The sequence below is a fragment of the Phodopus roborovskii genome, unplaced genomic scaffold (assembly GCF_943737965.1).
Source record: "Phodopus roborovskii unplaced genomic scaffold, PHOROB, whole genome shotgun sequence".
Lineage (NCBI taxonomy): Eukaryota > Metazoa > Chordata > Mammalia > Rodentia > Cricetidae > Phodopus > Phodopus roborovskii.
In genome coordinates, this window is record NW_026126447.1 from 20,331,050 (window position 1) to 20,343,832 (window position 12,783).

Here is a 12,783-nt window from a genome sequence, read left to right on the forward strand (position 1 = left end):
GTCTAATGACATCTAATGACAGAAATACATGGCTAAACATTTGAGAAAATGACTGCACAGGATGGGCCCCTAGAACAGAAGTCCATGTGTGCCACAGATGAGAACCTTTGTTCAAACCTAAACTGAGCCTTTCATTTGCATAAGCGGAATAAAATTAAACAAACTCTTTTCATCCAGCCATAGTTTAGCTGCCTCTTAGCTGATGACCTTCTTTTGATGAATTCCCACTGTGTTACTCTTGTGGGAGAGAGGGTCTACCTCTCCCTTCAGGAACCAGTGAGTCACTGCTGCTATGAGGTTCAAACATGTGACCAAGAGTGGGCCAATTTCTAGTTCCCCTCTGTAAATTGTAATACACATGATAAATAGAAAAACAGGGGCTGCCCATATGACTCATCAGATGAAACACTTATGGCCAAGCCTGACAACCTGAATTCAGCCTCAGAACCCACATGGTGGAAGGAGAGAAGTCAGCGAGTTGTCCTCTGACCTCTGCATGTGTGCTGTAACACATGCTCACACACAGACACACACCTGTGCATGCACACACACTCAAGCACACACACACACACAGACACACACACACACACACACACACACACCACTAAATAAATGTAGCAAGAAAATAACAAATTTTAAATGGAATTACAGTGGGGAATTCATAAGGACACTGGTTGCATTGGGGTCATGCCCAGCATGTCCAATGATGGCTGCAGCTACAACATCCTCAATGCAAAACAGCTGCATCCCCAACCACTGGCTAGACTCTAGGCTGTGGCTCCCACATCCTGGCTTCTGCTGCTCTTCTCTAGACTTCCCAGAAAATCTGCAAAATGCCCTACTGCTTGTTTAAACCTGCTAAAAATCAGGCACTGCCCCTATCACTTACTTCAATTATAAATCAAATAACCATTGCAGGACCATTCATTAGTATCAGCTTGAAAATATCCACACCCTGACCCAAAGCTGAAGAAGCTAATGACACCAAGACAGAAACTTGTGGGGTGGTGGGAATTTAGCTAAGGGGTAGAGCACTAGCATAGTGATACTCAGGCTCTGGGTTCAATACCAACTACCAAAAAGAAGGGAGAGAGGGAGAGATGAGGGAGGGAAGGAGGAAGGGAGGGGAGGAAGGAAAGGAGGAAGAAAGAGAGGGAGGGAGGGGAAAAGAAGAGGAAAGGAGGAAAGAGGAAGGAAAAGATGGCTCTATGGTTAAAAGTACTTGCACCGCCTGCAGAGGACCTGGGTCCGGTTCCCAGCACTCACAGGGCAGTCACAATGACCTGTGACTCTAGTCGTAAGAGATCCAACAACTTCTGGCATGCATCGGCACCAAGTGTACACACAATACACATACATACATTCCTACAAACACTCACACACAAGCTAAAAACAAATACCAGAAACTGAATCCACACACAACTTCTTAGGGTGTGCACATTACACTGTGTAATTTAGGACAGATGGACTCTTTTCATATGCCATACTATTTAAAAGTATTTATGGTGTTTCCTATTTCCTTGAGAAAAGAAAGCAACTTGGTAAAGATTCATCTCCTATTGTGTGTTATCTTTGGTGTGTGTGGCATGCAGAGGTCAGGAAGAAGCTCTTGTGGGTCCAGTTCTCTCCTCCACCTTTACATGGGTCCCAGGCATATAGCTCAGGTTGCCAGACCTGCAAGGAAAGTGTCTACCTGTTGAGCCACCTCGATGGCTTGTAAAATCCATTTCTAGATAAAGCAAGGGAGAGAGAGGAAAAAAAAAAAAAAAAACGGAAATGCTTAAGGTGTCCATTTCAGGACTTGCTGTGGCTGGCACCAAAAAAGGCATCCAAGACCAAAACTCACCTTAGCAAATGCTTTAACATGGATATGAAGTGGGACATCATAGGAAAGGAAATGCGGTCATTCCAGCTTTGCAATGTAATATCCTTCAAAAATCTATACACTGGCCCGGCATTAGTGGCACCCGCCTTTAATCCCAGCACTCAGGAGGCAGAGGCAGGTGGATCTCTGTGAGTTTGAGGCCAGCCTGGTCTACAGAGCGAGTGCCAGGACAGGCTCCAAAGCAATACAGAGAAACCCTGTCTTGAAAAATAAAAAATAAAAATCTATACACTGGCTGTTAACTTACAGCATGTTTCCCATCAAAACACACTAGTGTCTCCAGCTAGCCTGCAGAAGTGTCCTTCACGTGAACATGAAATGAGAGAGTCCTGGAAGCAATGAATGGAGCTTCTCTACACCATATGCAGGAGGTTACTAGAGGACTCTCAGAAAAGCAGGTTCACCAGTGGAAAAGAGATCCCATGCAAGAGGCTTCCATTAGATGGCTATGGTCTGAACACGTGTTATGTGATAAAGATGCATGCCTTGTGATCTCTGTGAAGTTCCTTGGCTTTTGCAGGCACTCATGGACATGTACCCAACAGTTTCATACATGGACATCAGCTTATTCCTCAAAATACATGTTCCCACCAGTTTTGCCTTTGCTTCCAAGTTCAATCATCATATTAAAATGAATGCTCATCTGTCTTCCCAGGAATCTGAGTTTCCACTGTTGAAAGGGACCTGGAAACCATTTTGTCAAACTCCTGCCTGATGCAGGATCCTTTTGTAAAATTCTAACCAGGCCATGCTCAGCTCAGCAATCTGAAAAAGCCCCCTATGAGAATCTATAGTCCTAACTCTATAGAGTCTTTACTGACACTGATCCCAAACCAATTTTCATGAAGTGACCAATCACTTGTTTCTCTTCCCTCTGAGCCACCTACCTAGGACAAGCCTAAGACCTCCCCTATAGAATGCAACTTTAAAATGGGCCATCCCCTGACCTTCTGAGGTTTGAGTTTTATCACTTCTAGAATGTATTTTCCATAATCCACACACCTATGTCACCAGATAGTATCCTTGAAAGAAAACAACTGACTAGGCCAAAGAGTATGAGGCAGTGGTACTTTCTGATATGGACAGCTTATTTCCATCTCATAACACAATGCATCACTGAGCAAAAACCAGAGACACTTTTTACAAATGGCCAAAATGAACATTCCCCATTATAAATGTGTAGTATTGACTTTTTTCATCCCATCATAGAATTGCACATTGACACTGAGTTTCAGCTTGATTTCGACCCAGCACTCTAGCTTGTTGATAATGAATCTTTATCTTGTCATCTCCCATACTTGCTACATTTGGCATTTTCAGTACATTTGACAAGGATGCCATTCTGTGTCTTCAGCCAAGTTTTGATATATATCCTGTTGTTTCATACTGGAGACACTCTTCCAAGTAAGACAATAGCCACTTTGGGCTCACTTGTTCAAAGAGCTGGAAATCCATGGTCTCTTGCCAATATACTCTTACAGCTAGTGAGAGATGGGTCAGAATCTCTCTATGATGCTTAGGCAGACCTTAAACTCATCACCCTCCTGCTTCTGCCCCTTACATGAGAGGATTGTGGTCAAGTACCAACACTCTCAGCAAGCCTGTTTTCTTTTTCGGTACCATGGATGGAACCTAGGGCTTATTAAAGAAGACGGCCATTTTGAAAAAGACTAAAGATGGGGCCAGCAAGATGGTTTGGTGGGTAAAAGCACCTTTTGCCAAAGCTGATGACCTGAGTTTGGTCCCCAGATCACACACAGTGGAAAAAGAGAGAACCAACTCTCACAAGTTGTCCTCTGATGTCCACATATGCACTGTGTTACATGCAGCCACACACACCAAAGAAATAAGATGGTGAAGACCCTGAATAGACTGACAAACTTTACAAGGCATCAAGCTCAGGACCAGAGCAGCAGTGTTCTCCACTTGACATCCCCTGGCTCTCTCCCATGCCCCCCAGCTGCTCTCTAAGGTAAATCCAGATTAAAGACTAAACTGTTCAGCTAAGCCTTTGCTTTTCATGTTAAGCTCTTGTTCGCAGGTGTTAGATAGATTTTATTTGGAGAACGGAGTGAAAATACACCATACTTGAGAGAGAAAATATGGCTAGCTTCGGGAGAAAGGGTGACTTTTAAAAATAATCATCCTGTAAGGGGTAGCATTTCTGAAATTAAGTAATTGACCAGCAGAGGCAAAACCTAACTTGTTTCTGACATTACAGATTCAATTTGTTGGCATTAGAATGAGGGGCTTTCAGATATCTGGATATTCAAAATATATGGATATAGTTGGCTAAGTGGTTAACTTGACATACTATCCTTTCCCTTTGGAGCAGTAATCTTAATGTAATTTTGAAAGCCAATTTTACAAATGGGGGGGGGTGATAAAAGAGAATGGTAAGTTGTGCTGTGCAGTGAGGATGGCTTTAATCCCCACACTCATTGATTTTAAGACTTGAAAAGCTCTAACCCAAACAGACATTTCACTGAGTGTTTGTTCACGTCAATCTCAACTTGAGAAGTACACTGACTATTGGGCTCAGGTACAGGCAGACCCCAAGAGTACAGAGGGCCTGCCAGTGTGTAAAAAGTGCATTAAACCCTGTAAGCCAGGCCAGCAAGATGGCTCAGCAGGTAAAAGTGTTTGCCAGCCAAGCCTGAGTTCCTAAACTCAATCCCCTAAACCTACATAAAGGTGAAGGAGAGAACGCCGCAAAATTGTCCCTTCACCTAGACATAAAGTAACGTTTAATCATGTTAAACCTTCGCAAACCATTCCAATCTGCCAACTATAACCCAGCCCCCAACCATTTAACTACAGTCCCTCTAACTGAACTTCTCGGTGGAACATTTTTCACTGTCAGCCAGTTAACAAAATGTACTCTCCTGCAGCGCACACAGTGTCCTGAGAAAAAGATGCTGTTTTCCTCTCTCAGGGACTTCATCGCCCAGAATACAGACTGGAACCTTCATCTACATTCATAACAACACTTGTTAGTTTCCCTACCCTACATGCTCTCTGCTTACTTCACGGTGGCTTCACCCTGACGGCAGCCCTATGGTGCAGAGTCTCCCCTGTGCCCATTTTACAGATAAGAACAATGAGGCACATGGAAGTACAGGCGGCACTGTAAAGTGATTGAGGTGGCACAACCAGGCTGTGGAAAGTCTAGAATGTGAACTCATGCCCTGGTCCAGCATCTGTACTTTTGATCTGTGTGCTCTGCTGCCCCCCCCCCAGAAAATCCTCACTCCATTATTAAGCAAATGGAAGCTGAATATGGAGGCCCAACACCTGTAATCTCAGAGTTCGGACGGGAAGATCCACAAGTCTCCACTCACAAAGCATGGGAAGAAAAGGGGGGGGGGGAAATATGGGCAGAATGTCAATATGATACCACAGAGGCAGGTAGGGTGCCTCTGGCATAGTCTCTCTCTTCTGGAATCAACACCTTTAGTAGATGGCTTGCCTCACCCCCCAAGCACCACCTTTCCCTTCAGAGCACAGATCCCCTCCCCCACCTGCCCCAAGAAAGAGGTGCTGCTATTACCTCGGTCATACAAGGACAGCACGTGGCTGGCAGGCGCTCACAGCCAGGCAGAACCAGGATGCAAAACCTGGAGTTCCTGCCTGCTTCCATTTCCTAAGTATTCAGCGAGCCCCTTCTCCCCCCTGTAGCCCCACCTCTGAAACCCTCCAACTTCAATGTGTTGCCCTCATGTGTCTGAAGGTTAGCTACTTTCCCTCTTCCAGACACGTCATCTTCCCAAACAAACTACAAATCTCCCAGGGGTCAGTGTCTGAACATCAGGGATGGGAATGGAATTGAAAGTTTCCCACTAAATGGAGTAGTTTAAACTAGTTTACATAAACCTTTGAAATTTTTCAGTAAACTTAGAGTGGCTAGTACAGCACCTTACTATCTATGGAGGGGTAGAAAAAAGATGAGGAATTAAAACCAGGGTACCCATACACATCCATTCTCAGCCTGCAGGTAAAACACATTATTTTAACCTCCATTATTAGAGTTAGTACAAAGCTATGTTCTACACCCTTCAGTGTCGTGATTTGACCAGTAATACACAGTCTTATATCTAAGATGAAAAGTATACATGAGCAATTAAAATCCTGCTATCTAAAAGGCCAGATTTTAAAGAGCCTATGAAGTAGCTTAACACAAAAAGTACAGAAAATACACAATCAAAGCAAATCAGTGTTGAAGTGAAAGATTGCCTCCGTGGTCCTCTACAAAAAGTCATCAGGGAGTATTTGTGGAGGGTTTTCCCTGATTTTCCCATCCTTTTCCTCCTTACTCAGAATTTATGAAGTCAATTTTATTTAAATTAAAAACAAGAATTCTTTTTTGAAACATGCAATATCCAACCAAGTCCTCTTTTTTTTTTTTTACCCTTCCTCTTAATTTGTAACAGAAACTCTAAGAAAATAAAATCTAAGGTTAAAGAAATTTCCATCAATGTGAAAAAAATATTTTCTAAAATTAAAATAACAAGTTCCTCCCTGGTTCACATAACTGATTTAAGTTGCAGATACATGTCTGACCTGGAGATCACCTTCCTCCGCACGCTCCCAGAAAACAGCCAAATCAACATCCTTCAAAGCAATTGGCCAGTCCTCTCTGGGGCTACCTTCTTTATGAGATGCTGCACATATGACCAATGCTACATAAATATTCCATGATATGTTACCCTGTCCTGGTGTTATCCTGTCCTGGAATTTCCTGTACACAAACTCTTTTAAATGGTGCACAGTAAGCCATAAAATAATAAGATATAAAAGTAAGCTATCTCAATTCCTTTGTTAACATCTACATTTCTTATCAATATTTTAGAAAAAGTAGAGGAACTGCATTCTAATCTCAGGAGGAAGATTTGCTGTTTACATTGCTTTACTAAAAAGCTTAGGATTGCTATATGTTTTACATCACATAGTACTTCTGACATGGACAGGAGCCTTCATATTGTAATCAATGGGCAAAAACAATGGCTCAGTGTGGCCACCGTTCAGCAATAGAATCCTAGCCTGGGATATGTGAGAACCCGAGTTTGGCACACAATACTAACCAAAATTAAGATGATATATGTCAGGGACTAAAGGGATGCCTCAGTGGCTAAGAGCATAAACTGCCCTTGTAGAGGGACGGAGTACAATTCCAGCACCCAAACTGGGCGGCTCACAACCACCTGTAATACCAGCTCCAGAGGAACCTGATATCTGTGACCCCCCGAAGGGCACCTTAACTCACATGCACATACATGCACACACACGCATGCACACGCGCGTGCACACACACCCTTCTTCCTAGTTTTTAAAACGTGTGTATTTTATAAACTTTTGTTTCTCTGTTGTGTTTGAGCGTCTATGCGCATGTGTGTACTTGGTGCTGAAAGAGGCCTAAGGAGGGCATCAAATACCCAGAACTGGAGTTACAGACGGCTGTGAGCTGCCGTGTGGGCACTGGGAGCTAAACTTGGGTCCTCTGCAGTGAGTCCCCTTAAGCACTAAGCCATCTTTTCCAGCTGCTTCAAATTTTTTTAGATTTACTCATTTATCTCATGTGTGTATGTGTCAATGTGCATGTGTGCCGTGGCATCGTGGCACATGTGTGGAGATCAGAGGGCAGCTTGTGAAAATCTGTTCTCTCCTTCCAGTGTGTGGGCTCCAAGAACCAAACTCAAATCATCAGGCTCGATAGCAAACACCTTAAGATATACCCTACAGGTATATCTTAAAGCTATGGGTATATCTTAAAGCCCATATAAGATAAAGCAGAAGACTCATAGATTCAAGGCCAGCCAGGGCTACATAGGGAGCCCCTGCTGGGAAGGAAAGAAACAGAAAGAAGAAAAAGTGGATCTGTTTTATTTGAAATTACACCAGACTGAAGTTCAACATCTAGTGATGTCTGATATGCAGTTAAATGTGGACACAATTTCAACCTACTGTATGTCCAATCTTAACAAAATGCATCCCTCAACTTCAGCTCAGTGCTTCCGTTTCCTTATCTTATAAGCTAAGAGAGCTGGAGACTGGGAAAGGACAAGGAAGTAAACTAAAAAGCTTCCCAAGGGAGAGCAGACTAAGGTGATGAATCAAACCTCCTTCCTAAGCCTTAGTCCCATGCTGACAACCACCATGATGAGAGAAATCGCTCTGAATTTTCTAGTCTTTAAGATTGTGTAACTTCCAAAGTGGGAATTTATTCAACAACAGGCAAAACAGGTGGTTTCAGATGCAATTGGAAACATTATCCCCTCTTGTGGGGTTACTTTACTAAAACATACCTACATACACATGCACATGTGCGTTCATGCATGCATGCATACACACACACACACACACACACACACACACACACACTGCAATTATATGGAAATAAACAATGGCTGAGTTTTTTAAACTGTTGACCATACTGTCTTTCTGTAACCTATGAATGCTCACTTTTGCTTATTTGGTACTGATCATGTTTTAAAAGGTTATAATATACAGTTGTAGAGTCCTAGTTGCCAGCTTTTGGTTGTGGCGTGTGTTTTGATATAGCAAAGCACAGCTGGTTTCCTTAAGCCTGTAAAGTAGGTATCTTTGGTTATACATATTCAGCTCCTTGAGGAATAACACCTTCCTCAGCTAAGCTAGGCCCTGAATACTAACTAGTTTCTCATTTTAAAAAACTTTTGGTGAACCTATTTTTAAAAAACTAAAAACAAAATTCAAGGAAGGAAACTTCAGAACCCCAAAGGTTTTGTTTTCCACTTAGGATAGACGGGCTAAACCAGTGATGAGGATTGGCTGAGAAAAGGCTGCCATCTTGTGGCCAAACTTAAGAACTTGTCCTTTGGGGGCTGGTTCCCAGGAGATAGTGGCTCTTTTGGATGGAAACCTTATGCAGATGACAAATGAAGCCTTCCCCCATTAATGAGTACCCTGTACTATAGCTGAACTGAAAGCACATTTAAGGAGACATCCATGGTGGCACATGCCTACAATCCCAGAAGTGGGAAGGCTGAGGCAGGAGGGCAACGTGTTCAAGGCTCGCCTGGGCTACACAACAAAACTCAAAACCAAAGGAAAGCTGGGAATAGTGGTACAGTGGTAATCCCAGGACTTGGGGAATAGAGACAAGAAGAAAAGAGTTCAAAGCCTTACACAGTATGTTTCAGACCAGCCAGGGCTACATGATATATTTTTTTTTTTTTTTGAAAAGGAAATAAAATAGGGAAAGGGGAGTAAGGGGGGGGGGGGCTACATCTTCACTCTAACCAGAAGTCCTGGTTTTCAGAGCTATCTCTGCATTAAAAAGAGGTGGCCAGGTGACTCCCTCAGAAGTTCCAGTCTCCCCTCTGTTGCTGGAAACTCTCTTCCCCAAGGGAGATCATTGCACAGACCTTTCTTCCAGATCCTGCTTCAAGTTCTCCTTAGGTTAGAGATCTCCACAATCTTCTAGAGCTGAAAACCCCTACAAAATCCATTCTACCCCAACATCCTCTGGGTGCATCTAAGTGGGGTAGGACCAGAGAAGGTGCAGCCTTGACCAGCAGACCTTTGAGGTGATGCGCATGTTCCACATCTGCAGTGCAGGATGGTAAGGTTTTTATTTCATGTGTTTGCATCTATATGCATACCAGCTGGCTGGCTATGTTGGCACACACCTTTAATCCCAGCACCCAAGAGGCAAAGACAGGTGGGTCTTTGAATTTTAAGTCAGCCTGGTCTACAGAAAGAATTCCAGACAGCCAGGATTACACAGAAAAACCTTTTGTGGAAAAGAAAGCAAAATCACATATACACACAAAAAGAGTTTTAATAAGATAAAATTGTGTTCATGAGCACCCAGATAGGTGGAATGTCATCTGACTGCATATGCTAAGCCTCTCCAGTGAGTGCCCTGCCTTCCTACCTAGACTGCATGCTGTGCAGAGATGGAACTCAAAGACTTCAACCCCAAAACTATGAGCAGAGTGGGAACCAAGGAGAGATGAAAAAGGCCCCAAGAGGAGGCGAGTCTTAAACAAAAACTGAGTTTTCGATAATTCAAAAACTTAGCCCTGGACACTGTTGCAGTCCCACCAGACAAATCCTGACAGCAAGGGCCACACTTGTATGTGACAGAGTTCAGAGTCCTGAGAAATGTCAGGACGTATCTGTAGACTGCTGGTGTGACTGTCCTTTGAGATTGCTCATTAAGCAGAAGCAATGACACCTGTTTTCAAGCTCTCCAGTAGACTCAGAGACTAGATTGCAGCCTTGACTGCTCAAACTCCAGAGATTTCAAAGGGTTCTGCTTTCAGAGTGTCCTTAACCTAGTCTCCCAAATACAGTCCTTATGTTATTTCATGTAACATGGGACAGTTGGAAAACCCTTTTTGCAGATCTCCATACACTAACAGGGGAAGTAGAGTCCCTGTGCAGCAGGGACACACTATCTATTTATACTAGTCCTCTGAGGGAAAGACTCCTAAGGAAATTTTAATGCTGAGTTCAGTTGCTGTCCAAGATGCCACAGTTAGGGACAACCCTGGAGCCCACCTGCTTCACTTCATCTTAGCCGGGAGGCTGGGAAGCAAATCCAGAGCCCACCCTGGCTGCAGCTCTCTAATTGTCCTGGGAAAACAAAGGACCGCCTCAGACATGGCGGCCCAAAATTTCTCCCCAAAGCCCTGCCTTCACTATTCTTCCCCTTAACATGGTCCTTCCTAAAGGCAAGTGGTGGGAAGGCATCCCGCCAAGCTTGGGCAGGAGACTGAAGAGTACTTTCCCCTGTGATCCTTGTTCAGGTCAACACTGCACCAGCTAGAGCCAGTGCCTTGTGCTTCCCAGTCAAAGGACCAATTTCTGTAAGTGGGAAATTCACCCACATAAAACAACTCTCCCCTGTCCTAAGAATTGCAACAACACTAGCCATCAATACCTAATAAACAGTGTTGGCCTCAACCTGGCCAGGGTTCTAGCCTGTCTGACAGTATGTAGACAAGGCTTGGCCGGGTCCACTCTCAAGGTCCCTGAATCTCTACCCTGCAGGACCACAGAAAAATGCCTCAACATGAGCACACTTTTTCAACATGTGTGCATCAAATGCTAGTTGACAAACAATGCAGCCTAAAAACCAGTATCCAGTGTGATGCTGCCTAGGGAAGGAGGGAGATGAAGAAAATTGTCTATCTTCTCTCCAGGAAACAGGCTTGGCTCCCTAGGGAGTGTGAAAATCAAGCCCTCACCCTCATATTGACCCTGGGGGGGACTACCTTACCCGCAGGAGCAGAGATCACAGATGCACTTCCGCTTCACCATCCTTCACTTCCGAGAGTCCACCACCACACACTTCTCAAGGACCTTAGTAGATGCTGTTCAGAAGAAAATTTTGGTGGCTCTTTTGGAAAATTCTGTAGTCTATTCCCTTCCTGAAGCGGCGGTCTTGCGCAAACAAGCAGCACCGAGCACAGACAGCTCGCCAGCCCGGCTCACGTCTGCATGCTTCCCCGACCCCTGCCACTGGAAGCACGCACCTGCCACCAGCAGCCTGGCCCCTGCAAGCCGCAGGGTCCAGACTAAGTCCTCTGTGACCTTCACAGAGGAGGGCATCTTGATGTGGCATTGACATCACAAGGGCCTCTTGTGAGGTCAGACCTCTCACAGGACCTCACGGGCAGACCCAAGACCGAGACTCTCCCACGTGACCCTGGAAGGAAGATGGAGGCTATGTTGGAGGGCTTTGGAAAGCCTCTGGGTCCCAGAGTTAATCCATGTCACATAATGCAAAGACACTGAAACATATTTTGTTAAGGTGGCGCTTGCCATCTCTAAGACACTTTGTACTCCTTAAGAAAATGCATGCCCTGACCTCCAGAATGTTGACCCTGAATCCGATTTCTAGCTCTTCCTGGAAAACCTGTGCCTTGGCTGCACTGTATCTTGGAATTGCTCTCAACCACAGGCCTCTCCCTCTGTTCTTGAGAACAAAGCCCTTTGAGAGGGCCCACCCCTTTTGCTCAGGTGGTGCAATGCCTCTGCAGCTGCTGGTAATGATGCCTGGAAGCTGGGCTTCTCAAATGTTAGCAGCATTAGAACCAGTTGGCTTGATGAGAACCAGATTGCCAGGCCCCACCCTGAGTTTCTGTTGTTTCTGAGATCTGGACCCCAGAAAACATGCATCTCTTACAAGTTCTTGATGATACTGGACCATAGCCCACACTTCAAGGACCACAGCTTAGAAGATTCGATTTTGCCCTCTGACCTCTCACCCCTTACAGCTAACCTGGTCCTGAAAAGCACTGTAGGTATCTGCCCTGGAATCCCCTTTACCAAATAAGCCCCAATGTGAGCATGATATAATGGCTTAGGTTGTGACCCCCCACAGGCAGGCTGAGGCAGGTAAGTTGTCAAAAGTTCAAGACCAGCCTGGGTTGTAAAGTGAGACTGCATTCTATTTCAAAGAAGCAAAGACAAAATGAGTCTGGGGATCATGTTTTCACAAGCTAGCAGCTTGTTCTGATGATAAATTGAGGTCAAAGGCACCACCGCTTTAGAGCTGGACGGTGGTAGCACGAGCCTAGAACCCCTACACCTGGAATAATGAGGCAAGAACACAAACCTGGGCTGCATAGCCCTTTCCCCTTCTCAAAAGCAAACAAAAATGTACAGGAATATACTATATAATATACTTCTACAGTACAATGTTTGGATTTAAACATTATTGATTCTCTTTCTTTCTTCCTTACTTATTTACATTTATTTATTGCAGATCCTAAGTAGAAAGAGCCACAGGAGTGTGCCACAACTCCTGTGGAGGTCAGAGGACAGCCTGGAGAAGGTGGTTCTCCCTGTTCACCCTGAGGGCCCAAGGGCTGGAATTCAGATGTCAGGCTGGTCCACAGAGGTCTGAG

The 12,783-nt window shown here is 44.5% G+C and overlaps 1 protein-coding gene across 1 annotated transcript in view; it reads right to left on the reverse strand.

Annotated features, from left to right (window-relative positions):
- The window catches only part of Saxo1 (stabilizer of axonemal microtubules 1), a 94,279-nt gene extending 82,802 nt beyond the window's left edge, over positions 1–11,477 (reverse strand). The window contains exon 1 of the mRNA XM_051188148.1: positions 11,151–11,477. Within this exon, the coding sequence (XP_051044105.1) occupies positions 11,151–11,191 (41 nt within the window). The 5' untranslated portion in view covers positions 11,192–11,477. The remainder of the gene's footprint in view (positions 1–11,150) is intronic.
- Between the last annotated feature and the right edge of the window lie 1,306 nt (positions 11,478–12,783).